At 39.2% G+C, this 26,553-nt stretch overlaps 1 protein-coding gene across 3 annotated transcripts in view; it reads left to right on the plus strand.

The window, feature by feature from the left end:
* Positions 1–26,553, plus strand: part of WNK3 (WNK lysine deficient protein kinase 3) — a 149,528-nt gene that overhangs the window by 48,460 nt on the left and 74,515 nt on the right. For all 3 annotated transcript variants that reach the window (XM_088833809.1, XM_088833810.1, XM_055393946.2), the window contains exons 7-9: positions 2,547–2,841; positions 3,642–3,835; positions 3,929–4,078. In XM_088833809.1, coding sequence (XP_088689935.1) covers positions 2,547–2,841; positions 3,642–3,835; positions 3,929–4,078 — 639 coding nt within the window. The remainder of the gene's footprint in view (positions 1–2,546; positions 2,842–3,641; positions 3,836–3,928; positions 4,079–26,553) is intronic.

Genomic DNA, 26,553 nt, shown 5'->3' on the forward strand with positions numbered 1-26,553 from the left:
ATGGAAAAAGCAAGAGAGTTCCAGAAAAACATCTATTTCTGCTTTATTGACTATGCCAAAACCTTTGACTGTGTGGATCACAATAAACTGTGGGAAATTCTGAAAGAGATGGGAATACCAGACCACCTGACCTGCCTCTTGAGAAACCTATATGCAGGTCAGGAAGCAACAGTTAGAACTGGACATGGAACAACAGACTGGTTCCAAATAGGAAAAGGAGTACATCAAGGCTGTATATTGTCACCCTGCTTATTTAACTTATATGTAGAGTACATCATGAGGAATGCTGGGCTGCAAGAAGCACAAGCTGGAATCAAGATTGCCTGGAGAGACATCAATAACCTCAGATATGCAGATGACACCACCCTTATGGCAGAAAGTGAAGAGGAACTCAAAAGCCTCTTGATGAAAGTGAAAGAGGAGTGTGAAAAAGTTGGCTTAAAGCTCAACATTCAGAAAACTAAGATCATGGAATCTGGTCCCATCACTTCATGGGAAATAGATGTGGAAACACTGGAAACAGTGTCAGACTTTATTTTTTTGGGCTCCAAAATCACTGCATATGCTGCTTGCAGCCATGAAATTAAAAGACACTTACTCCTTGGAAGGAAAGTTATGACCAACCTAGATAGCATATTGGGCTTCCCTGGTGGCTCAGAGGTTAAAGCGTCTGCCTCCAATGCGGGAGACCCAGGTTCGATCCCTGGGTCGGGAAGATCCCCTGGAGAAGGAAATGGTAACCCACTCCAGTATTCTTGCCTGGAGAATCCCATGGATGGAACAGCCTGGTAGGCTACAGTCCACGGGGTCGCAAAGAGTCGGACACGACTGAGCGACGGAACAGAACAGAACAGATAGCATATTAAAAAGAGACATTACTTTGCCAAGAAATGTCCATCTAGTCAAGGCTATGGTTTTTCCAGTGGTCATGTATGGATGTGAGAGTTGGACTGTGAAGAAAGCTGATCGCCGAAGAATTGATGCTTTTGAACTGTGGTGCTGGAGAAGACTCTTGAGAGTCCCTTGGACTGCAAGGAGATCCAACCAGTCCATTCTAAAGGAGATCAGTCCTGGGTGTTCATTGGAAGGACTGATGCTAAAGCTGAAACTGCAATACTTTGGCCACCTCATGCATAGAGCTGACTCATTTGAAAGGATCCTGATGCTGGGAAAGATTGAGGGCAGGAGGAGAAGGGGACAACAGTGGATGAGATGGTTGGACGGCATCACTGACTCAATGGACATGGATTTGGGTCGACTCCGGGAGTTGGTGATGGACAGGGAGGCCTGGCTTGCTGTGATTCATGGGGTTGCAAAGAGTCGGGCACAACTGAGTGACTGAACTGTACTGAATCAAAACGTGGGAAAACATTTTTCAAAGAAAACATATAGATGGCTAACAAACAGATGAATAGATGCTGAAGATCACTCATTATTAGAGAAATGCAAATAAAAACTACAATGAGATATCACCTCACACTGGTCAGAATGGCCCTTATCAAAATGTCTACAGACAATAAATACTGTAAAGGGTGTGGAGTAAAGGGAACTCTCTTACACTGTTGGTGGGAATGTAAATTGATATCACTACTATGGAAGACAGTATGGAGATTCCTTTAAAAACTTAGAATAAAACCACCATGTGACCCAGCAATGCATCTCCTAGGCATATACCTGAGGAAACCAAAATTGAAAAAGAGCCGTGTGTCCCATTTTTCATTGCAGCACTATTTACAATAGCTAAGACGTGGAAGCAACCTAGATGTCCATTGACAGATGAATGGATAATGAAGTAATGGTGTATATACACAATGGAATATTACTCAGCCATAAAAAGGAACACATTTGAGTCAGTCCTAATGAGATGGATGAACCTAGAACGTATTATAGAGATAGAAGTGAGTCAGAAAGAGAAAGAAAAATACCGTATTCTAACACATATACAGAATCTAGAAAAATGGTACTGAAGAATTTATTTAGAGGGCAACAGTGGAGAAACAGACATAGAGAATAGACTTATGGACATGCGGAGAGAGGAAGAGAGGGTGAGATATATGGAAAGAGTAACATCAAACTTACATTACCATATGTAAAATAGATAGCCAATGGGAATTTGCTGTATGGCTCAGGAAACTCAAACAGGGTCTATGTATCAACCTAGCGGGGTGGGATGGGGCGGGAGTTGGGAGAGAGGTTCACCTCATGCGACGGGTTGACTCGCTGGAAAAGAGTCTGATGCTGGGAGGGATTGGGGGTGGGAGGAGACGGGGACGACGGAGAATGAGATAGCTGGATGGCATCACCAACTCGATGGACGTGAGTTTGAGTGAACTGCAGGAGTTGGTGATGGACAGGGAGGCCTGGCGTGCTGTGATTCATGGGGTCGCAAAGAGTCGGACACGACTGAGCGACTGAACTGAACTGATGACTGATTCATGTTGAGGTTTGACAGAAAACAGCAAAATTGTGTAAAGCAATCATCCTTCAATAAAAAGTTAATTACTTGAGACAAAAGATGTGATTTGCTTATTATGTTTTGTTTGTAGGTCAAGTCAGGATTCTTCCATGAAAGTGATTCCAAAGCTGTTGCCAAGTCCATTAGAGACAGAGTGACCCTGATAAAGAAGACAAGGGAGAAGAAGCCAGCTGGCTCTTTGGAAGAACGCAGGGATTCCCAGCACAAGTCTGTAGGGAATATACTCCCTCAGCCCCAAAATACATCTTTGCCCCCTCCTCCTGTTCAGCACACTGGGGCGGAATGTGAAGAAACTGAAGTTGATCAACATGTGCGACAACAACTTTTACAAAGAAAACCACAACATCATTGCTCCTCTATTACAGGTAACACAGTTATAATGTATAAAAGGAAACATGTAATTGTATTCCATTATCTTTAAATAGTACTTTTGTATGTTTCAAAGCATTTTGTTATCTGTCCTTTCATTAATCCTTTTCCAAAATCCCTAAATAGACTAGCTAGCTAGTTTCCTTACTTTAAAATTAAGAAACTATTCTGTTAAGTGACTTGTCCAAGGTACTAGTTGAATAAAGATTATAATCTTTTTACCATTTTTAAGGGTCTAACATGAATCTTTTAATGAAGGAAATATGGATCTAAAGATAGAACTTATTTTTCAAGAGGAAATTTTCTAGACTTTAAGACCTTTTGTATTTTAGACTCAAGTATAAAATTAACAGTTTCTCTGATTTTTCTGGCTGTAATGCATTCTCTTCTCTCGAAGGACAGAGTGTTTTCATAGTAATAACCTGTTGTTCTATAAAGGCAGTATTATTTTGTAGCCAGGTTCTATGAAAATGAGAATATGCTACTTAAAATTAACTGAAATCCTAATGGCACACATAGATTAGTTAGGATATGCTTGAAATGGCCAGCAAATTGAGTTAACTTTTATGTAATTCTTTGTAGTTTTGCTTTACTAATAAAATTTTAGTTATACCATAATATCAGCATGGAAAGTTTACACAATGGTTTTTGATTAATTCTGCAGTGTACATATCTTATTTGAAACTGTTTCAGGTTGTCAGAGTAAAAAAGAAAAAACAGTGCGCTTACCATTTCCTATGCCATCTGGACCTTGTGTTTTGAGTTTTTCCCTTCTACCTTATTTTCTTTGTCGTAGGTGACAATTTGTCTGAGGCAGGAGCAGGATCAGCTATACACTCAGATACTTCAAATCAGCCCAGTGTAGCGTACTCCTCAGACCAGATGATGGGCTCTCAAATGGTTTCTAACATGCCGCAGACCGAAATAAATGTTCTGGAGAAAATTTATCCATCCCAGCAGCTAGTGGGACATTACCAGCAGATTTCAGGGGTGAGATGAACTATTATATTTTTAAATATATCATCAATATATTTACTGTAAATGGGAGAATTTATCTTTAATCTTTTTGTTCTTATTTAACAGTTGCAGAAGCAGCCAAAGGTGACCCAGCCCCAAATTTTGCCTTTGGTTCAAGGTCGATCCACTATTTTGCCTGTACATGTCTTTGGACCTCCAGTTGTCTCACAACCCCAGGTTTCACCTTTAACTGTCCCAAAGGCCTCACAGATAAAGGTAAGATACATTTTAGAGGCTCTGTATTGAGTTAAACATATTTAACACTGCCTAGGGCTTCCCACGGAGAAGGCAATGGCAAGCCACTCCGGTACTCTTGCCTGGAAAATCCCATGTACAGAGGAGCCTGGTGGGCTGCAGTCCATGGGGTCGCTACGAGTCAGACATGACTGAGTGACTTCACTTTCACTTTTCACTTTCACACATTGGAGAAGGAAATGGCAACCCACTCCAGTGTTCTTGCCTGGAGAATCCCAGGGACGGGGGAGCCTGGTGGGCTTCTGTCTATGGGGTCACACAGAGTCGGACACGACTGAAGTGACTTAGCAGCAGCAGCAGGGCTTCCCAGGTACCTTGGGCTTCCCTGGTAGCTCAGCTGGTAAAGAATCCACCTCCAATGTGGGAGACCCCAGTTCGATTCCTGGATCAGGAACATCCCCTGGAGAAGGGATAGGCTACCCACTCCAGTATTCTTGGGCTTCTCTGGTGGTTCAGATGGTAAAGAATTTGCCTGCAATCTGGGAGTCCTGGATTTGATTCCCAGGTTGGAAAGATCCCCTGGAGGAGAGCATGGCAACCCACTCCAATATTCTTGCCTGGGGAATCCTCAAGGACAGAGGAGCCTGACAGGCTACAGTCCTTGGGTTCACAAAGAGTCAGACATGACTGAGCAATTAAGCACAGCACAGATTTTCTGACAGGCAAAGGCTCTCTTACATAGATTCATCCTAGTTTATATAAAAATCACTGAAAGCTTAAAGTTATTTATATTTTCCTTCACTTAAGACATTGTTCTTGAGGATGTGACTAATATTATATAACTATAATCTTGAGACACTGCTTATATAATTGGAAAAGAAACTGAGAATTCCATATACAGATAAAAAATTTATTTAGGACTCTAATCCCTTTTTCTTGGTTTGTTTTTTGTGTTGGACTTTTCAGCCTGATTTGGATGTGGAGGGATGTCTTTTGTAGTTAATTAGAAATAGTATCTCATAGATTGTTATAATTTTTAGCACTTTGATGTAAATTCTCGACTTCTTTTGTTCACATTTCTGTAGAAGAAAATGATTTTTAATATAGACTGTCAAAGTCAACATTCCCCATTTCTGACAATGAGTACACAGTCTTTCTGAGTGTTCGTATATCAATACTGTATCCTGGTTTCCTAGGTTATAGACTTTGGATACATGGTTGGGCTTTTCTTTGCCATCCCATTTTCTTTTCTCAACTTCACCATCCCCTGGTGTGTCTTCTGTCTTTGGGAATGAGATGGACTGAGCTCCTAGGCATTCTCTGTATATGATTTAGTTAGCAGCTGGTACATCTATTGGTTTTAAGAGATTAGTATATAGTCAGTCATAGTTCATCAGCACACTTTTAAGAATTGCCAGCTCTGGGGATATAAAACAAGATAAAATATGGTCCTTGCACTCAAGAAGCTCAATCTTTTAGGGGAAAACATACACATACTTGACAAATGCCAGATCATTTAAAATCTGCTGGGGATATATTTAATCTGGTATAGTTGAGAGTGCATGGTGTTTGGCTAGTGTTTGTGGCTTGTATGGTATATGTTCATTCTTGAGCTCATGTTGTGGTTGGATTTATCTCTTTTTAAGACTGTAATGTGAAGTGTGTTGGATGGATGCTTAGATTATTAATAATAACTTAGGTTCAACCACATAAATATACAGGTATGTCTATTTTGAAAAAAAAGGTTAAAAATTTATAAAAGTGTTATATACCTATTTAAAATAAAGCCTACAAAGTTATAAAGAAGACAGTGAAAATCATCTACTGTCTTCAGATAGAAATAAATTATTGTTTATATTTGGGGGTAGAGACTCTAGATTTGACTGTGGTTCAGATCATGAACTCCTTATTGCCAAATACAGACTGAAATAGAAGAAAGTGGAGAAAACCACTAGACCATTCAGGTATGACCTAAATCAAATCCCTTATGACTATACACTGGAAGTGAGAAATAGATTTAAGGGACTAGATCTGATAGAGTGCCTGATGAACTATGGATGGAGGTTCGTGACATTGTACAGGAGACAGAAATCAAGACCATTCCCGAGAAAAGAAATGCGAAAAAGCACAATGACTGTCTGAGGAGGCCTTACAAATAGCTGTGAAAAGAAGAGAAGCGAAAAGGAAAGATATACCCATTTGAATGCAGAGTTCCAAAGAATAGCAAGGAGAGATAAGAAAGCCTTCCTCAGCGATCAATGCAAAGAAATAGAGGAAAACAATAGAATAGGAAAGACTAGAGATCTCTTCAAGAAAATCAGAGATACCAAGGGAACATTTCATGCAAAGATGGGCTCAATAAAGGACAGAAATGGTAGGGACCTAACAGAAGCAGAAGATGTTAAGAAGAGGTGGCAAGAATACACAGAAGAACTGTACAGAAAAGATCTTCATGACCCAGATAATCATGATGGTGATCACTCACCTAGAGCCAGACATCCTGGAATGTAAAGTCAAGTGGGCCTTAGGAAGCATGACTATGAGCAAAGCTAGTGGAGGTGATGGAATTCCAGTTGAGCTATTTCAAATCCTAAAAGATGATGCTGTGAAAGTGCTGCACTCAATATGTCAGCAAATTTGGAAAACTCAGCAGTGGCCACAGGACTGGAAAAGGTCAGTTTTCATTCCAAACCCAAAGAAAAGCAATGCCAAAGAATGCTCAAGCTACCGCACAATTGCACTCATCTCACACGCTAGTAAAGGGATGCTTAAAATTCTCCAAGCCAGGCTTCAGCAATACGTGAACTGTGAACTTCCAAATGTTCAAGCTGGTTTTAGAAAAGGCAGAGGAACCAGAGATAAATTGCCAACATCCGCTGGATCATGGAGAAAGCAAGAGAGTTCCAGAAAAACATCTATTTCTGCTTTATTGACTATGCCAAAGCCTTTGACTGTGTGGATCACAATAAACTGTGGGAAATTCTGAAAGAGATGGGAATACCAGACCACCTGACCTGCCTCTTGAGAAACCTGTATGCAGTCAGAACTGGACATGGAACAACAGACTGGTTCCAAATAGGAAAAGGAGTATATCAAGGCTGTATATTGTCACCCTGCATATTTAACTTATATGCAGAGTCCATCATGAGACAAGCTGGGCTGGAGGAAGCACAAGCTGGAATCAAGATTGCCGAGAGAAATATCAATAACTTCAGATATGCAGATGACACCACCCTTATGGCAGAAAGTGAAGAAGAACTAAAGAGCCTGTTGATGAAAGTGAAAGAAGAGAGTGAAACAGTTGGCTTGAAGCTCAACATTCAGAAAACAAAGATCATGGCATCCAGTCCCATCACTTCATGGCAAATAGATGGGGAAACAGTGGCTGACTTTATTTTTCTGGGCTCCAAAATCACTGCGGATGGACAAGACGTTTACTCCTTGGAAGGAAAGTTATGACCAACCTAGACAGCATATTAAAAAGCAGAGACGTTACTTTACCAACAAAGGTCTGTCTAGTCAAGGCTATGGTTTTTCTAGTGGTCATGAATGGATGTGAGAGTTGAACTATAAAAAAGCTGAGCACAGAAGAACTGATGCTTTTGAACTGTGGTGCTGGAGAAGACTCTTGAGAGTCCCTTGGACTGCAAGGAGATCCACCCAGTCCATTCTAAAGGAGATCAGTCCTGGGTGTTCCTTGGAGGGACTGATGTTGAAGTTGAAACTCCAATACTTTTGCCACCTGATGCGAACAGCTGGCTCAATGAAAATACCCTGATTCTGGGAGAGACTGTGGGCCGGAGAAGGGGACGATAAAGGATGAGATGATTAGATGGCATCACCGACTCAATAGACATGGGTTTGGGTGGACTCCGGGAGTTGGTGATAGACAGGGAGGCCTGGGGTGCTGCAGTTCATGGGGTCACAAAGAGTCGGACACAACTGAGCGACTGAACTGAACTTCTGTTCTTAAATTTTATGAATAAATGAACTCTAGATTTGTCTTTTTTCTGTGTATGCATATATAACTTTGTTTATGCAGACATATGTATGTCACATACATACTATTTTGTAGCCTGCCTTTTTCACGTAATATTTAGAGTCCACATAAGGAAGCACTTTGACCAGTGTGGTCTTTTTATAAACCTAGTGGTTTAAGTTCTAGGAATTATTATAGGCAGCCTATATGTATTCAACCAACTCTCTCCTCTCCTCTTGAGAGAGCTTCTTTGTTCCTTTTAGCTATGATATTAAAATCCTTTTGAGCTTTGTCTTAGAACTTACAGTTTCTGGTGTGTGATGGTGTCAGATTCAGTTATTCTGAATTTCTGCCACGGTTTGAATGAGTTATGTGGCAATTTCAGTAAATGAGAGGCCATGAGCAATATATTGTTGGGGTCTGGTCTCAGTCTGTTAGTGTCTTCCACTAATATTTATTCATGGTGTTATTAATAGAATTTTTATAGGACTAACACTATACCCAGCACCTTTTTGATAACTTCCTGAAATCTTTACAGTGTGTTAGTTGCTTAGTCATGTCCAACTCTTTGTGACCCCATGGACTGTAGCCTGCCAGGCTCCTCTGACCATGGGATTTTCCAGGCAAGAATACTGGAGTGGGTTGCCATTTCCTTCCCCAGGGATTTTCCTTACCCAGGGACTGAACCCAGATCTCCCACATTGCAGGCAGATCCTTTTACTGTCTGAGCCACCAGGGAAGCCTCCAAATCTTTACAACATAGCATTATTTTACCTATCACTCTGTCTGGGCTCTCCCCATTAAATTGAACATGGTATATACATTTATTTTATTTTTAATTAATTTTTAGCCACACTCTGCAGCTTGTGGGATCTTAGTTCAATCAGGGATTGAGCCCAGGGCCCTGACAGTGAGAGCACCGAGTCCTCACCATTGGACACCAGAGAATTCCCATGGTACATGCATTTATAATTTGAATTCTTTTGCATCAGCACCAGGAACTACAGCTGAGTTTTGGAGCAGATGTACAAATTTTAGCTCAACCTATGGCTTTAGACTTGTCAGTTACTGGAGTTCCACAGCCAGTCTTGTTTACGATTTCTCCTTAGACATTGTGTGCTTCGCAAATGATTTCCCAGGATCTAATGGTTGGTCTTCAACTTGAACTTGACCCTAGAAATGGGAATCAGGCATTAACCAAATTGCCAAATGCCAGTCAAATTTCTAGTTTCTTATCAGTTAATCACCTCCATCTTTGTCAGATTATTCTTTTGCCCAACTTGCGCGCAGCGCACAGAATGCTGGTGGTACAACTCAGCTCCCTTCTAATTGCATTGAGGTGCATTAAGAGCCCATTAGCCTTCACAAAAGATACATTCAGTATCCTAGCCATAATCAGTGGTATATCAGAAGTCTGTAATTCCAGATTCTTCAGTTCCACAAAGCCAGATTGCATTTAGAGAAGCCTTGTTTCTAAGCCTCTATTCAGCAGCAGCCATTAATTTTACAACCTAAGATTAAATTGTTGTTGTTCAGTGGCTCAGTAGTGTCTGATTCTTTTTGACCCCATGGACACACACCAGGCTTCCCTGTCCTTCACTATCTCCGAGAGTTTGCTCAAACTCGTGTCCATTGAGTCATTGATGCCATCGAACCATCTCATCCTCTGTCATCCCCTTCTCCTCCTGCCTTCAATGTTTCCCAGCATCAGGGCCTTTTCCAATGAATTGGTTCTTTGCATCAGGTGGCCAAATTACTGGAGCTTCGGCTTCAGCATCAGTCCTTCCAATGAAGATTCAGGACTGATTTCCTTTAAGATTGATTGGTTTGATCTCCTTGCAGCCCAAGGGACTCTCCAGAGTCTTCTCTAGGACCACACTAAAAGCATCTCTGTGGGAGAGGGTGAGGGTGGGATGATTTGGGAGAATGGCATTGAAACATGTATGTTGTCATATGTGAAACGAATCACCAGTTCAGGGTAAATACATGTTATAGGATGCTCGGGGCTGGTGTGCGGGGATGACCCAGAAGGAGTATAAAGGGAGGAGGGAGGTGGGAGGGGGGTTCAGGAGGGGGAACTCACGTACACCTGGGGCAGATTCATGTCAATGTATGGCAAAACCAACCAATATAATATTGTAAAATAATTAGCCTCCAATAAAAAAAAAAAGTTAAGTTTGAGACTCCATAAAAGTCTCAGCAAAAAAAAAGGGGGGGGTCTATGGTTATATAAATAATCAGGTCAAGTTTATTGAGAACAGATCTATTTTTTAAACAAGTCTTAATTTGGTTATATTTGGTAAAAATGAGGGTGATTTTAGGGAGAAAAGGATGTTTCAATAAATGTTAAATCCCAGTTTGTTAATGGCGGTCTACAAAAAAAATTTATTTATTTTTAATTGGAAGCTAATTACTTTACAATATTGTAGTGGTTTTTTGCCATACATTGACATGAATCAGCCATGGGTGTACATGTGTTCCCCATCCTGAACACCCCCCCCTTCCACCTCCCTCCCCATCCCATCCCTCTGGGTCATCCCAGTGCACCAGCCCTGAGAAACCTATCTCATGCATCAAACCTGGACTGGCAATCTGTTTCACATATCTTAATATACATGTTTCAATGCTATTCTCTCAGATTATCCCATCCTTGCCTTCTCCCACAGAGTCCGAAAGACTGTTCTATACATCTGTGTCTCTTTTGCTGTCTCGCATATGGGGTTATCGTTATCATCTTCCTAAATTCCATATATATGCGTTAGTATACTATATTGGTGTTTTTCTTTCTGGCTTACTTCACTCTGTATAATAGGCTCCAGTTTCATCCACCTCATTAGAACTGATTCAAATGTATTCTTTTTAATGGCTAAGCAATATTCCATTGTGTATATGTACCACGGCTTTCTTATCCACTCATCTGCTGATGGGCATCTAGGTTGCTTCCATGTCCTGGCTATTATAAACAGTGCTGTGATGAACATTGGGGTACACGTGTCTCTTTCAATTCTGGTTTCCTTCATGTGTATGCCTAGCAGTGGGATTGCTGGGTCATATGGCAGTTCTGTTTCCAGTTTTTAAAGGGATCTCCACACTGTTCTCCATAGTGGCTGTTCTAGTTTGCATTCCCACCAACAGGGTAAGAGGGTTCCCTTATCTCCATACCCTCTCCAGCATTTATTGTTTGTACATTTTTGGATAGCACCCATTCTGATTGGTGTGAGATGGTACCACATTGTGGTTTTGATTTGCATTTCTCTGATAATGAGTGATGTTGAGCATCTTTTCATGTGTTTGTTAGCCATCTGTATGTCTTCTTTGGAGAAATGTCTGTTCTTTGGCCCATTTTTCGATTGGGTCGTTTATTTTTCTAGAATTGAGCTGCAGGAGTTGCCTGTATATTTTTGAGATTAATTCTTTGTCAGTTGCTTCATTTACTATTATTTTCTCCCATTCTGAAGGCTGTCTTTTCACCGTGCTTATAGTTTCCTTCATTGTGCAAAAGCTTTTAATTTTAATTAGGTCCCATTTATTTATTTTTGCTTTTATTTCCATTACTCTGGAAGGTGGGTGATAGTGGATCCTTCTGTGACTTATGTCAGAGAGTGTTTTGTCTTTGTTTTCCTCTAGGATTTTTATAGTTTCTGGTCTTACATTTAGATCTTTAATCCATTTTGAGTTTATTTCTGTTTATGGTGTTAGAAAGTGTTCTAGTTTCATTCTTTTACAGGTGGTTGACCAGTTTTCCCAGCACCACTTGTTAAATTGTCTTTTCTCCATTGTATATTTGTGCCTCCTTTGTCAAAGATCCTTATCTTTGGTAAGGTGTGTCCACAGGTGTGTGGATTTATCTCTGGGCTTTCTATTTTGTTTCATTGACCTATATTTCTGTCTTTGTGTCAGTACCATACTGTCTTGATGACTGTAGCTTTGTAGTATAGTCTGAAGTCAGGCAGGTTGATTCCTCCAGTTCCATTCTTTCTCAAGATTGCTTTGGCTATTTGAGGTTTTTTGTATTTCCATACAAATTGTGAAATTATTTGTTCTAGTTCCGTGAAAACTACTGTTGGTAGCTTGATAGGGGTTGCATTGAATCTATAGATTGCTTTGGGTATTATACTCATTTTCACTATATTGATTCTTCTGATCCATGAACATGGCATATTTCTCCATCTATTGGTGTCCTCTTTGATTTCTTTCATTGTTGTTTTATAGTTTTTTATATATAGGTCTTTTGTTTCTTTAGGTAAATTTATTCCTAAGTATTTTATTCTTTTCGTCACAGTGGTGAATGGAATCATTTCCTTAATTTCTCTTTCTGTTTTCTCATTGTCAGTGTATAGGAATGCAAGGGATTTCTGTGTATTAATTTTATATCTTGAAACTTTACTATATTCATTGATTAGCTCTAGTAATTTTCTGGTTGTGTCTTTAGGGTTTTCTATGTAGAGGATCATGTCATCTGCAAACTGTGAGAGTTTTGCTTCTTCTTTTCCAATCTGGACTCCTTTTATTCCTTTTTATTCTCTGATTGCTTTGGAATCAGATTGATTGATTGATTGATATTCTGATTGATTTGGAAGTTTTCTAAAACTTCCAAACTGTGTTGAATAGTGGTGGTGAGAGTGGGCACTGTTGTCTTGTTCCTGACTTTAGGGGAAATGGTTTCAGTTTTTCACCATTGAGGATAATGTTTTCTATAGGTTTATCATATATGGCTTTTATTATTTTGAGGTATGTTCCTTCTCTGCCTGCTTTCTTGAGGGCATGGTTTGGCTTTTTGTCCACTTTGCCCATGTCTCCCTTTTAATTGGCATATTTAGACTATTTACATTTAAAATAATTATTGGTATCTTAGGACTTAGTCTATTGCTTAATTTATTTTAATGTTTTACATACTTTTTAAAAAATTTATTTATTTTTATTGAAGGATAATTGCTTTACAGAATTGTGTTGTTTTCTGTCAAACCTCAACATGAATATGCCATAGGTATACATATATCCTCTCCCTTTTGAAACTCCCTCCCATCTCCCTCCTCATCCCACCCCTCTAGGTTGATACATAGCCCCTATTTGAGTTTTCTGAGCCATACAGCAAATTCCCTTTGGCTATCTATTTTATATATGGTAATGTAAGTTCCCATATTACTCTTTCCATACATCTCACCCTCTCCTTCCCTCTCCCCATGTCCATAAGTCTGTTCTCTGTCATTTTAGTATTTGCTATTGCCCTATGTTTTTCTTTCCTCTATTTCTCTTTTTTTGCTTTCCTATGGATTACTTGTAAATTTTTTCAAATTCCTTGTTTTATTTACACTGTTTTGAGTATATTGGGATATAGTTTACTTAGCGATTGCTCTATTTTTTTTAAATGTATATATTTTATTGAAGTATCATTAACCTACAATGTTTCAGGTGCACAACTAGTGATTCAGTTATACAAATAGACACATATTATTTTTGAAATTATTTTCCATCATAGGTTATTACAAGATATTGACTATAGTTCCCTATGCTACATGGTAAACCTTTGTTGCTTGTTGCATATCTATTTTTTAATTAGACATCTAGCATTCTATTCATATTAAGTCAAACAAGTAGAATCAAAACATAATATTTTTTGTTAGGCAAAAATTCGTAAGTTTTCTAAAATATATATTATACATGTATATATATACAAAAGCTTTTCTACTACACTTGATAAAGGCTTGAGAAAGAACATCAAAAAATAGGAGAGATGAAGAAATTGTAGAACATAAACTAAATGAAATAGAAGCTCTGAATATGAAATAGAAAAAGTGAAACAAACTAGATAAAGTAAAAGATCATCATATAGTCCAGTTGTTTTTAAACATGACTGTTTATTAGAAACGTATCTGAAGCTCTGATGAGAAAAAGCAATACCTGAGCATTCAATGAAAAAAAGCAATACCTGATCATTTGTATTTTTCATAAAATTTGAAGATTTGACTTCACATTCCAAGATGTCTGGCTCTAGGTCAGTGATCACGTTATCATGACTATCTTGGTCGTGAAGATCTTTTTTGTACAGTTCTTCTGTGTATTTTTGCCACCTCTTCTTGATGAGAGGGACTGTGCAAAACTGTGTCTTGCTCTGGTGGGCAGGACCTTGTGCAGTAAAGCTTTAGTCCAATTATCTGCTGATGGGTGGGGTTGCACTCCCTCCCTGGTAGTTTGGCCTGAGGTGACCCAGTCTTGGGGTCTACAGACTCTATGGTAGGGTTAATGGTGATTTCCAAGAAGATTTACACCAGGGGGCCTTCCAGTGTCCCCATCCCTATGGTCAGCCCCTGCTGATACACGCATTGACAGAGGCCCTCTGACTCTAGCAGGTAGTTTTGGTTCAGCCTCCTGTGGGGTCACTGCTTCTCTCCTCTGGTTCTTGGTGAGCACAAAATTTTGTTTGTGTCCTCCAAAGGCTAGAGTCTCTGTTTCTTTCAGTCCTCTGGAAGGCTTGTAATCAAATCCTGCTGGCCCTCAAGGCCAGATTCCCTGTGGATTCCCAGTCCCTTTGTCAGATCCCTAGGCTGGGAAATTTGAGGTTCAGAACCTTCACAGTAGGGTGAGAACTTCTTTGATATTATTGTTCTCCAGTCTGTGGGCCACCCACCTGGCAGATATGGGATTTGATTTTATCATGATTGTGCCCTTCCTGCTGTCTTGCTACAGCTTCTTCTTTGTCTTTAGATGTGGGGTATCTTATTTTGGTTGGATCCAATGTCCTTCTGTCAATGGTTATTCAACAGCTAGTTGCAGTTTTGATGCTCTCACAGGAGGAGATAAACGCACATCCTTCTACTCCACCATTTTGATCCAGAAGCCTCTCTGTATGTAACTTATCACTCTCTACTGGTATGGACATTTTTCTACTTCAAGTATTGTAAGCTCACGTCCATGTAGGTCCTTTTACTCTTCCCACTTTTAAAATATAATTGCCTGAAGTATTTCCTCTACATATATTATATACCATAAAATTTGTATTTGATAGTGACAAATTCTCCTAGTTTTCTTTTGTCTGAGTCTGTCTTTTTTCTCATTCAATTTCAAATGTATATTTTGCTGGAATAGAATTCTTGAGTTAACAAATCTTTCTTTCAGCACTGGAAGAATGTTATGCCACTTCCCTCTGGCCCCCTGTGTATTCAGATGAGAAATTTGCTGTCATTCAAATTGTTGTCCCTCTAGTTGCTATTAACGTTTAGTTTTCAGAAGTTTAATTATGATATATCTTGGAATGAATTTCTTTTTGTTTATCCTGTTTGAAGCTCATTCAGCTTCATGAATCTGTTTTATGTCTTTAGCCAAATTGGAGAAAGTTTTCAGCCATTATTTCTTTGAATGTTTTTTTCTGCTCCACATTCTTTCTTGTTTCCTTCCAAGAGTCCAGTTGTATGAATTTTCAGTCTTTTAAGAATTGTTCCCCAGTTTCAGAGGACATGTTCAATATCTTTCAGTTTCTTTTATCTCTGCTATTCAAACTAAGTAAACTCTTATCAATCTGTCCTCAAATTCACTGATTTTATTTTCTTTCATTTCCAGTCTGCTACTTAGTCTATCTAGTTAATTTTTATTTAGGTTATTTTGTTTTTCCATTTTGTAATTTCTGTATGGTTCCATTTTTTCCTGAGGTTTTCTGTTTTTTTCATTGTTTCCAGATAAATTATAATTACTCACTCTGAGACCCTTTTTCTATTACTGGCTGTACAATCATTGTCAAATAATTCAAACATCATATTCATCTTGATATTGGTCAGTTGACTGTCTTCTCATTTGAGTTGTGATTTTTCTTGCTCTTGGTATGACAAGTGCTATTTTTTGTACACTGGACATTTTGAATAAGGACTGATGCTAAAGCTGAAAGTCCAATACTTTGGCCACCTCATGTGACAAGTTGACTTACTGGAAAAGACTCTGATGCTGGGTGGGATTTGGGGTGGGAGGAGACAGAGACAACAGAGAATGAGCTGGCTGGATGGCATCACCGACTCGATGGACATGAGTTTGAGTGAACTCCGGTAGTTGGCGATGGACAGGGAGGCCTGGCGTGCTGTGAGTCATGGGGTTGCAAAGAGTCGGACACGACTGAGCGACTGAACTGAACTGAACTAAAGACTTATATTTTAGTAAACATTTGCCCTGTTAAATTTAGCCTGTACATACTATCCTACTTTTGTGAGCTGTATGTAGTTCCAATGATAATTTAGTTTTCTGAGCTCTTGTGGTACTCTTCTGGTCTTCTTGGTCTTCTGGCTCTGATAGAGCTCTTGCCAGGTCTCTGTTGGTGCTACTTGCAAGAATGGAAGGTGCTTCTTGGGCTGCCAAGTATTAGATTTGGGGAATGGAGGATACTGGACCCATAGGACAGAGAGTGTTTTCCCTGTTCTCTTTTCTGGCCACTTGATGCAAGTACCCTTAACACTTGATTTCTGCCAGTGCCTCTGGAGTATGGAAATACCTACCTGGCCTCTGTATACTGCTGAGTAAAATGTCAGGAGTTGTGGAGTCTGAATGGCTCGCTGCTGCTGAATGGAGGGCTGAGACATAATGCCCTCAGTTGCCTTCTGCTGTTGGGTGAAGGGTCAGGAGACTCATCACATGGATCTTTTTCTTTTGCATGGTGAAGCACCAGGAGCTTGTTGGGTCTTGAAGACACCTTCCTCCGTCTCTGCAGTCTTGTGAGAATGTGGCTTTTCTTCTGAGTTTTAGCTGCTGTGGGGCTTGCCCCCAGATGAAAAGCCACAAAAATAGCAAACTCATCCACTATCCTTTCTTTCTTATAAGTGTTGCCTTCTACCAGCTTCTACCTGCTTCTGATTGCTCTCTTATGCCTTCAGACAGTTGATTTTTTACATTTGTCCAGCACTTTTTGTTGATATCTCTGTGTTTGGGATTTGGTCTGATGGGACCATTACCAGAAGTAGAACCTCTCTCTCATAATTTTTTATCATTGCAAAATATCACTGTTCACTTAATTGAGATAGCCATCAAATCTGATGACAGGAATGGAGTGAATTTCCTATGTTTGGGTTTTTTTTTTTTAATTGCCAAGGCAGCAAGGAGAGGGATCTTCAGCCTGATCAAGTAGCAAGCTGTGTTTATATTAGCAAGCTGTGTTTATATTTTGTATCTTTCTCCTCAGTAGAATTGAGATTCTTAGTGGCAGCAATCTGTACCCAGTTTATCTCTAATTCCTAGCACCCAGCACAGAGTTTTGTTACAATAGTTGCTTGTTGTATGTTTGTTGAATTTGTCAATAAGAATGACTGTATATATATCTATTAGCCTGCTTTCAATCGGAGAAGATTCTTTGTTGATGTTTATCATTCTTGTTGCCTAATCAGGTCTTCCAAATTGATAACGAGCTTGTATTTTGGTGGTGGGCAACCTAAGATCTGTTTTTTGTGTTTTTATTTTCTATTTTATTTTATTTTTCTATTTTTTAAAAACATTTTTCAGCCACATCACAAACATGTGGGCTCTTAGTTCCCCAACCAAGGACTGAATCTACACCTCTTGCATTGAAAGGGCAAAGTCTTAACCTCTGGACTGCCAGGGAAGTCCCTATTTTCTATTTTAATTTTAAAAATTGTGATATTTGAAAAAATAAAGTTGTGATACTTTTCACAATATCCGTAGCTGGTTGCATCTACTGTATCTCTTTTTTATGTTATAATTTTCTTTTTTCTCTATTTTTTGAATTGAAGACTCTTGAGAGTCCCTTGTACTGCAAGGAGATCCAACCAGTCCATTCTAAAGGAGATCAATCCTGGGTGTTCATTGGAAGGACTGATGCTAAAGCTGAAACTCCAATACTTTGGCCACCTCATGCGACGAGTTGACTCACTGGAAAAGAGTCTGATGCTAGGAAAGGTTGGGGGCGGGAGGAGAAGGGGACGACAGAGAATGAGATGGCTGGATGGCATCACCAACTCGATGGGCGTGAGTTTGAGTGTACTCCGGGAGTTGGTGATGGACAGGGAGGCCTGGTGTGCTGTGATTCATGGGGTCGTGGAGAGTCGGACACGACTGAGCGACTGAACTGAACTGAACTGCACTGATAGTTGATTTACAATATTATAGTAGTTTCAGGTGTACAATACAGTCATTCACTATTTTTATAGATTATATTCCATTTACCAAAGATTTGTTCTTGTTTCTCCATTTTCTTTCTCCATGTAGCAATGAACAAGGGCATATCGGAGATAGAAAGTGAATCATGAGGTCAGATGTGCCAATTGTAGCTTTGATTGTTTCATCAAATAATATGGAAAACCACTTATTCTGACTTTTTTTATCTACTGCTGAGGTTAGCATTTCTTACCTCTTGGAGTGTGATGTGTTAGTACTAGTGTATTAGTACTTTTGGCAGTTGAGACTGGTTCCTTTTCAATTGGGCTTCCCTCATAGCTTAGTTCGGAGAAGGCAATGGCAAGCCACTCCAGTACTATTGCCTAGAAAATCCCATGGATGGAGGAGCCTGGTAGGCTGCAGTCCGTGGGGTCGCTAAGGGTCGCACACGACTGAGCGACTTCACTTTCACTTTTCACTTTCACACATTGGAGAAGGAAATGGCAACCCACTCCAGTGTTCTTGCCTGGAGAATCCCAGGGACGGGGGAGCCTGGTGGGCTTCCTTCTATGGGGTCACACAGAGTTGGACACAACTGAAGTGACTTAGCAGCATAGCTTAGTTGGTAAAGAATCTGCCTGCAATGCGGGAGACCCTAGTTCAGTTCCTGGGTGGGAAGATCCCCTGGAGAAGGGATAGGTTACCCACTCCAGTATTTTGGGGCTTCCCTTATGGCTCAGCTGGTAAAGAATCTGCCTGTGATGTGGGAGACCTGGGTTCAATCCCTGGGTTGGGAAGATACCCTGGAAAAGGGAAAGACTACACACTCCAGTATTCTGGCCTGGAGAATTCCATGGACTATACAGTCCATGAGGTCAGAAAGAGTTGGACACGACTGAGCGACTTTCACTTTAACTTTCCTTTTTAGTTGACATTGTGGTCTCATCAAACATCCATTCAGAATCTCACTTGACCCCATCCCTCCCTATGTGCTTGTCTTTTCTCTTACCTGGTGTTTGTCATTCTAGATCTTTTTCAGTGTAATTACATGCATAGATATGTACCTTTAGCCCAAATATAGCACTGTTTTCTGTTTTATTACTTGAAGCACATAAAAGAGATCCTACCATTTGTATCACTTTATAAACTTTGTACTCAATCATGTATCTTGAAAATATATATCTATATGATATTACATATAGATATACTTGATTTTATTTAGTTGCCCTTGTAGTATTCAGTAGTAAGACTACACTGCAGTTTATTTAGCTATTCCTTCTACTAATGGATGTTTTGGCTGTTTCCACGTTTTCACTATTTTGAGTGAGCGAGTGAAGTCGCTCAGTCGTGTCCAACTCTTCGTGACCCCATGGACTATATAGCCCATCAGGCTCCTCCATCCATGGGATTTTCCAGGCAAGAATACTGCAGTGGGTTGCCATTTCCTCCTCCAGGAGATCTTACCCACCCAGGGATCGAACCCGGGTCTCGCGCATTGTAGACAGACGCTTTACCATCTGAACCATCAGGGAAGTCTTTTCACTATTTTAATTAGTATTAAAATGACTAAAGTACATCATGCTGGAGGAGACACTTGGGCACAATTACTGGACTATAACTTCTACACATTCTTTACTTTAATATATGTTACCACATTGCTTTCCCAAGGGACTTGACCAACTTAAATTCTCATCAGATAGTGGTACAGTCTTACTGTCAATACTTAATAATACCAGGTGTGTTTTGCTAGGCTGATGGGTGAAAAATAATATATTGTTTTAAATTTACATTTCCTTGATTACTAAATATGTTGAGCATGAATTCATATGGTTAAGTTTTTATTTTGAAATGATTTTAGACTCACATAGAATTTTCCACAATTGTATAGAAAGTTTCTGTGTACCCTTCTCTCAGCTTTCCCCAATGTCAATATCTTATATTACCATAGTACAATAATCAGAACCAGGAAATTGACATTGGTATGATACTATAAACTATAAACCTTTTTGGATTTCACCAGTTTTCACATGTACTCCCTTATTTTATGCATGTCTGTAGTTCAATGAATTTAATTCATGTATAGATTTGTATTCTGGACAAGGAAATGGCAACCCATTCCAGTATTCTTACCTGGAAAATTCCATGGACAGAGGAGCCTGGTGGGCCCCAGTCCTTGGGGTCACAGAGTTGGACACGGCTGAGTGACTGAGCACATAGATTTGTATGTAGGCTTCCCAGGTGGCACTGGTAGTAAAGAACCTACCTGCCAATACAGGAGATATAAGATATGTGGGTTCAGTCCCTAGGTTGGGAAGATCCCCTGGAGGAGGAAATGACAACCCATTCCAGTATTCTTGCCTGGAGAATCCCATGCACAGAGGAGCCTGGTTATGGTTCAAAGGGTCCCAAAGAGCTGGACACGACTGTAGCGACCACCACCATCAGGATGCAGACAGACCCATCACCTAAAAAAATGCTTTGAGCTATGCATTTATAGTCACACCATCCCCCTGCCTCTAATCCCTGGCAATCACTGATCTGTTCTCTGCATCGTTTCAGTTGTTGTTCACTTGCTTAGTCATGTCTGACTCTTTGTGACCCCATGGATTGCAGCAAGCCAGGCTTCCCTGTCCTTCACTATTTGTGGGAGTTTGCTCAAACTCAGGTCCATTGAATTGGTGATGCCATTCAACCATCTCATCTTTTATCATCCCTTTCTCCTCACGGCTTCAATCTTTCCTAGCCTCAGGGTCTTTTCCAGTGAGTTGCCTCTTCACATCAGGTGGCCAAAGTATTTGAGCTTAACCTTCAACTTCAGCATCAGTCCTTCCAATGAATAGTCAGAGTTGATTTCCTTTATGATTGACTGTTTTGATCTCCTTGCTGTCCAATGGACTCTCAAGAGTCTTCTCCAGCACCACAGTTCGGAAGCATCCATTCTTCAGTGTTCAGCCTTCTTTATGGTCCAACTCTCACATCTGTATATGACTATTGGAAAAACCATGGCTTTGACTATATGGTCCTTTGTCAGCAAAGTGATGTGTCTGCTTTAAATACACTGTCTAGGTTGGTCATAGCTTTTCTTCCAAGGAGCAAGCATCTTTTAATTTCATAGCTGCAGTCATTGTCCACAGTGATTTTGGAGACCAAGAAAACGAAGTCTGTCACTGTTTCCATTGTTTCCCCATCTATTTGCCATGAAGTGATGGGACAGAGATGCCGTGATCTTTGTTTTCTTAATGTTGAGTTTTAAGCCAGCTTTTTCACTCTCCCCTATCACCTTTATGAAAAGGCTCTTTAGTTCCGCTTTGCTTTCTGCCATAAGTGTGGTGTCATCTGCATATCTGAGGTTATTGATATTTCTCCCAGCAATCTTGATTCCAGGTCTTGAGCTTCATCTAGCCTGGGATTTTGCATGATGTACTCTGAATATAAGTTAAATAAGCAGGTTAGAATATACAGCCTTGACGTACTCCTTTCCCAATTTTGATTGTTCCATGTCCAGTTCTGTTGCTTCTTGAGCCATGTCCAGTTCTAACTGTTGCTTCTTGACCTGCATACAGGTTTCCTAGGAGGCAAGTAAGGTGGTCTGGTATTCCCATCTCTTGAAGAATTTTCTGCAGTTTGTTGTGATCACACAAAGGCTTTAGCATAATCAGAAAAGCAGATATTTTTCTGGAATTCACTTGCTTATTCTATGATCCAGCAGATGTTGGCAATTTGATCTCTTGTACATTGGAAGTTCTCAGTTCACGTACTCTTGAAGTCTAGCTTGAAGGATTTTGAGCATAATCTTGCTGGCATAGTGAAATCAGTACAATTGTGCAGTAGTTTGAACATTTCCTTGGTATTGCCTTTCTTTTGGATTGGAATGAAAACTGACTGACCTTTTCCAGTCCTGTGGTCACTGCTGAGTTTTCTAAATTTGCTGACATGTGCCACACTTTAACAGCATCATCTTTTAGGATTTGAAGTAGCTCAGCTGCAATTCTATCACCTCCTCTATCTTTGTTCATAATGATGCTTCCTTAGGCCCACTTGACTTCACACTCCAGGATGTCTGGCTCTAGATGAGTGATCACACCACTGTGGTTGTCTGGATCATTAAGACCTATTTTTGTATAGTTCTTCTGTGTATTCTTGCCACCTCTTTTTAATCTCTTCTGCTTCTGTTAGGTCTGTACCATTCCTGTCCTTTATTGTGCCCCTGTTTGCATGAAAAGTTCCCTTGGTATCTCTAATTTTCTTGAAGACATCTCTAGTCTTTCCCAATCTATTATTTTCCTCTATTTCTTTGTATTGTTCATTTAAGAAGTCTTTCTTATCTCTCCTTGCTGTTGTTTGGAACTCTGCATTCAGATGGGTTTATCTTTCCTTTTCTCCTTTGCCTTTCACTTCTCTACTTTTCTCAACTATTTGTTAGGTCTCCTCAGACAGCCGTTTTGCCTTTTTGCGTTTCTTTTTCAGGGATGGTTTTGATCACTGCCTCCTGTACAATGTTACAAACCTCCATCCATAGTTCTTCAGGCTGTCTATTAGATCTAATCCTTTGACTCTATTTGTCACTTCCACTGTGTAATCATAAGGGATTTAATTTAGGTCATACCTGAGTGGCCTAGTGATTTTCCCTACTTTCTTCAATTTAAGTCTGAATTTTGCAATAGGAGCTCATGATCTGAGTCACAGTCAACTCCCAGTCTTTTTTTTTTTTGCTGACTGTATAGAGCTTCTCCATCTTTGGCTGCAAAAAATATAATCAGTCTGGTTTCTATATTGACCATCTGGTGATGTCTGTTTGTTGGTGGAAGAGGGTGTTTGCTGTGATCAGTACATTCTCTTGGCAAAACTCTGTTAGCCTTTGCCCTGCTTCGTTTTGTACTCCAAGGCCAAGCTTGCCTGTTACTCCAGGTATCTCTTGACTTCCTACTTTTGCATTCCAGTCCCTTATGATGAAAGGGACATCTTTTTTTTTTTTTTGGTGTTAGTTCTAGGTTTCATAGAAATACTCAGCTTCTTTAGCATTAGTGGTTGGAGCCTAGACTTGGATTACTATGATACTGAATGATTTGCTTTGGAAACAGATCATTCTGTCATTTTTGAGATTGCACCCAAGTACTGGATTTCAGACTCTTTTGTAATTACATAATTTCAGTAGTTATATAAATAGAATCATACAGTGTGCAACCTTTTGACTTTAACTGAGATCTATTCAAGTTGTTGCATGTATCAGTAGTTGCTTACTTTTGATTATTGAATAATATTCAGTTTTATGGTTATATCATCATTTCTTTACTTCTTAATTTGTTTATTGAATATTTCTTTTTCTTCATTGCAGATTCCATTCATATTCTTTGCCCATTTGTCTGCTGAGGTCTTCCTCTTTCTTTTTTCGTTTTCTCTATACATTCTGATACTAATCCTTTGTTAAGTGCATTGCAGTTACTTTCTACCAGTGTGTCTCTAATTAGCTTATAGGGCCCTTTTTCACAGAAGCTTTTATTCTTATAAGGCCAAATCTGTTCTTTTTTATTGTGGATTTTGTGTCTTGCTTAGGAAGGCTCATAAGCATAAAATACTCTTTTGTATTTTCTTCTGATAGTTTAAAAAATTTTAATTTTGTCTAGTTCTGTGTTCTGTTTGGATTTTAGTTTACTATGAACTGTGTGATGTAGAGATCTAATTGTATTTTCTCAAAATGAATAGACATTTCTCTAAACACATTTATTAATAAAGAGTCCATCATTTCCACATTGATCTGAAATGCAGTCATTATCATATCTGAAGTTATTATGCATACTTGAATCATTTCTAAACTCTTTGTTCTTTTGACCTGTATCCTTATACAATACATAAGTATTTTGATCAATTTAGTTTTTTATAAGAAGTTTAAAATTGTTAACACTGATATTCTCTTTAATAAAATTTATTTTAAATGATTATTAATTTTGAATTGGATGGATTTTCATTGTTAATTTCTGTATATATGGTATCATAATCAGACTATGGCTATTTTTGGAATTGACATTTTTGTGCTTTATTTGCTGAGGATTTATATTTTCTGTTCTGGGAGGAACATTCCAAGCTCTTTATATGTTTGTTATGTCATGCTTCCTAATTATAATAGTCAAATTCAGTATATCCTTAATTTTTTGGTCCAGTTTTTCTTTCACGTTTTGAGAATAATGTGTTGAAGTTTCCTACTATGGTTGGAACTTTCTGCATTTCTTTTTATTGTAGATCCTTAATGCTTTAATTGTAAAGTAAGTTTCTATATACTGAAAGGACTTTCTTCTGTTTGTTGCCAAACTTAATTTAATGGCATACCTGACATATCTTTTTAAAGCAAGTTCATTCTTTTACATTAAGGATTACATAGTTGGTATGTGTAAGTCCTATCAAACAGAATTGAATATTCTTAAAATATTTCAATAGTTAACCTGTATTCTTGACTTATAACAATATTTATATTGATAATTTTTAAAATATTTATAATGCAAATATATTTCTAAGGAACAAGGAACACCCATATACCCATCACCTAACTTAATAAAAAATTACCAGTGCATTTGCAGTCTCCTGGAGACTTGTATTTTTCTATAAGACTTAAAATTTCATTGAAATGATATCTGCAGTTTTGAAAAAAAATAACATTGTAAGATTAATTAAGCTACATGTTGATATATATAGTTATAGTTCATTCATTTTCCCTTCTCCCATTGATGTACAATTGAATTCTTTCCATTAATTTGCTTATTCCTCCATTTCTGGACCATTACTTTGGGATAGAGTATATATGGTTGCTAAGCCTCCTCCCATGTTTTGCCTTTTTTTGGGTTTATTATATTTAAAAGTGAAGGTCTGATTGATCAGCATTAGGAGCTGATTTGGGCTTCCTTTCCTTAATTAAAGTATGTTAACTTTGTGGCTTTTAGTTTATTAATGCTTTGCCTCGTATCTCAAGAATGCCTGCAGTAGCAAAAAATCTTTTGTAGTTAGCTGTTCTGTGTGTGATGTTTAAAGGCTGCTTCTGAAGCCTGTCAGGTTCTTCAGTTTTAGCTGCTGCTGCTGCTGCTGCTGCTGCTGCTGCTGCTGCTGCTAAGTCACTTCAGTTTTAGCTACTCTCCAAAAAAATTTCTTCTAAATATATGAATCTTCTCCATAAGAGCCAACAAACAAACAAAAAAAATTAGTTCAGGATCTAATCCAGGATAACTGGTTGCATTTTATGTTATGCTTCTTTAATAGTTTCTTCTAATTTGGAACAGTTTTTTTTAGTCTTTCTTTGCATCTCATGACTTTGACATTTGTGATGAGTATAGGTCAGGTTTTTTTGGTAGAATTTCAATGCATTTTTAGGGTTGGTCTGATATTTCTGTGTTATTAGATTCAAGTTAATGCATTGTGGCAGGAATACTGTAACAGTGATGTTGGGTCCTTTTCACTGTATCATATCAGGAGACACATGTTGTCCCTTGTTTATTATTGATGATGTTAATCACTGGCTTAAGGCAGTATCTATCAGGTTTTTCCACTGAAATGTTATCATTTATTACTTTATAACTGGGCTTCCCTTGTGGCTCAGTGGTAAAGAATCTGCCCGCCAATGCAGGAGACACAGGAGACACGGGTTTGATCCTTGGGTCGGGAAGCTCCCCTGGAGAAGGAAATGGCAACCCACTGCAGTATTCTTGCCTGGAAAATTCCATAGACAGAGGAGCCTGGCGGGCTACTGTCCATGGGGTCGCAAAGAGTCAGACACAGCTGAGCACACACACATGCTTTATGATTAGGTAATTTGTGGGAAGTTACTTTGAGACTCTGTTTATTTTAAAACTTTACTCAGTTTTGGCAGCCATTGAAGATTTCTTACCTGTAGCAATCGCTATGGTGATTGCCAAATGTTGATTTTTGGATTTGTATTTATTATTTAAATAAAAGCAGGGGCATCACTTTGCTGACAAAGGTCCATATAGTCAAAGCTATGGTTCTTCCAGTAGTCATGTATAGATCTAAGAGTTGGACCATAAAGAAGGCTGAGCATTGAAGAATGGATGCTTTCGAAGTGTAGTGCTGGAGAAGCCTCTTGAGTATCCCTTGGACTACAGGGAGATCAAACCAATCAATCCTAAAGGAAATCAACCCTGAATATTCATGGAAAGGACTGATGCTGAAGCTTAAGCTCCAATAATTTGGCCACCTGATGCAAAGAACTGACTCACTGTACAAGACCCTGATGCTGGGCAAGACTGAAGGCAGGAGGAGAAGGGGACAACAGAGGATGAGATGGTTGGATGGCATCACCAGTTCAATGGACATGAGTTTGAGCAAACTCCTGGAGATAGTTATGGACAGGGAAGCCTGGCCTACTGGGGTCCATGGAGTCTCAAAGAGTCAGACACAACTGAGTGACTGAACAACACTTATTATTTGG

Source organism: Moschus berezovskii, chromosome X (genome assembly GCF_049115385.1).
Source record: "Moschus berezovskii isolate FMDL1 chromosome X, NW_MosBer_1.0, whole genome shotgun sequence".
Taxonomy (NCBI): domain Eukaryota; kingdom Metazoa; phylum Chordata; class Mammalia; order Artiodactyla; family Moschidae; genus Moschus; species Moschus berezovskii.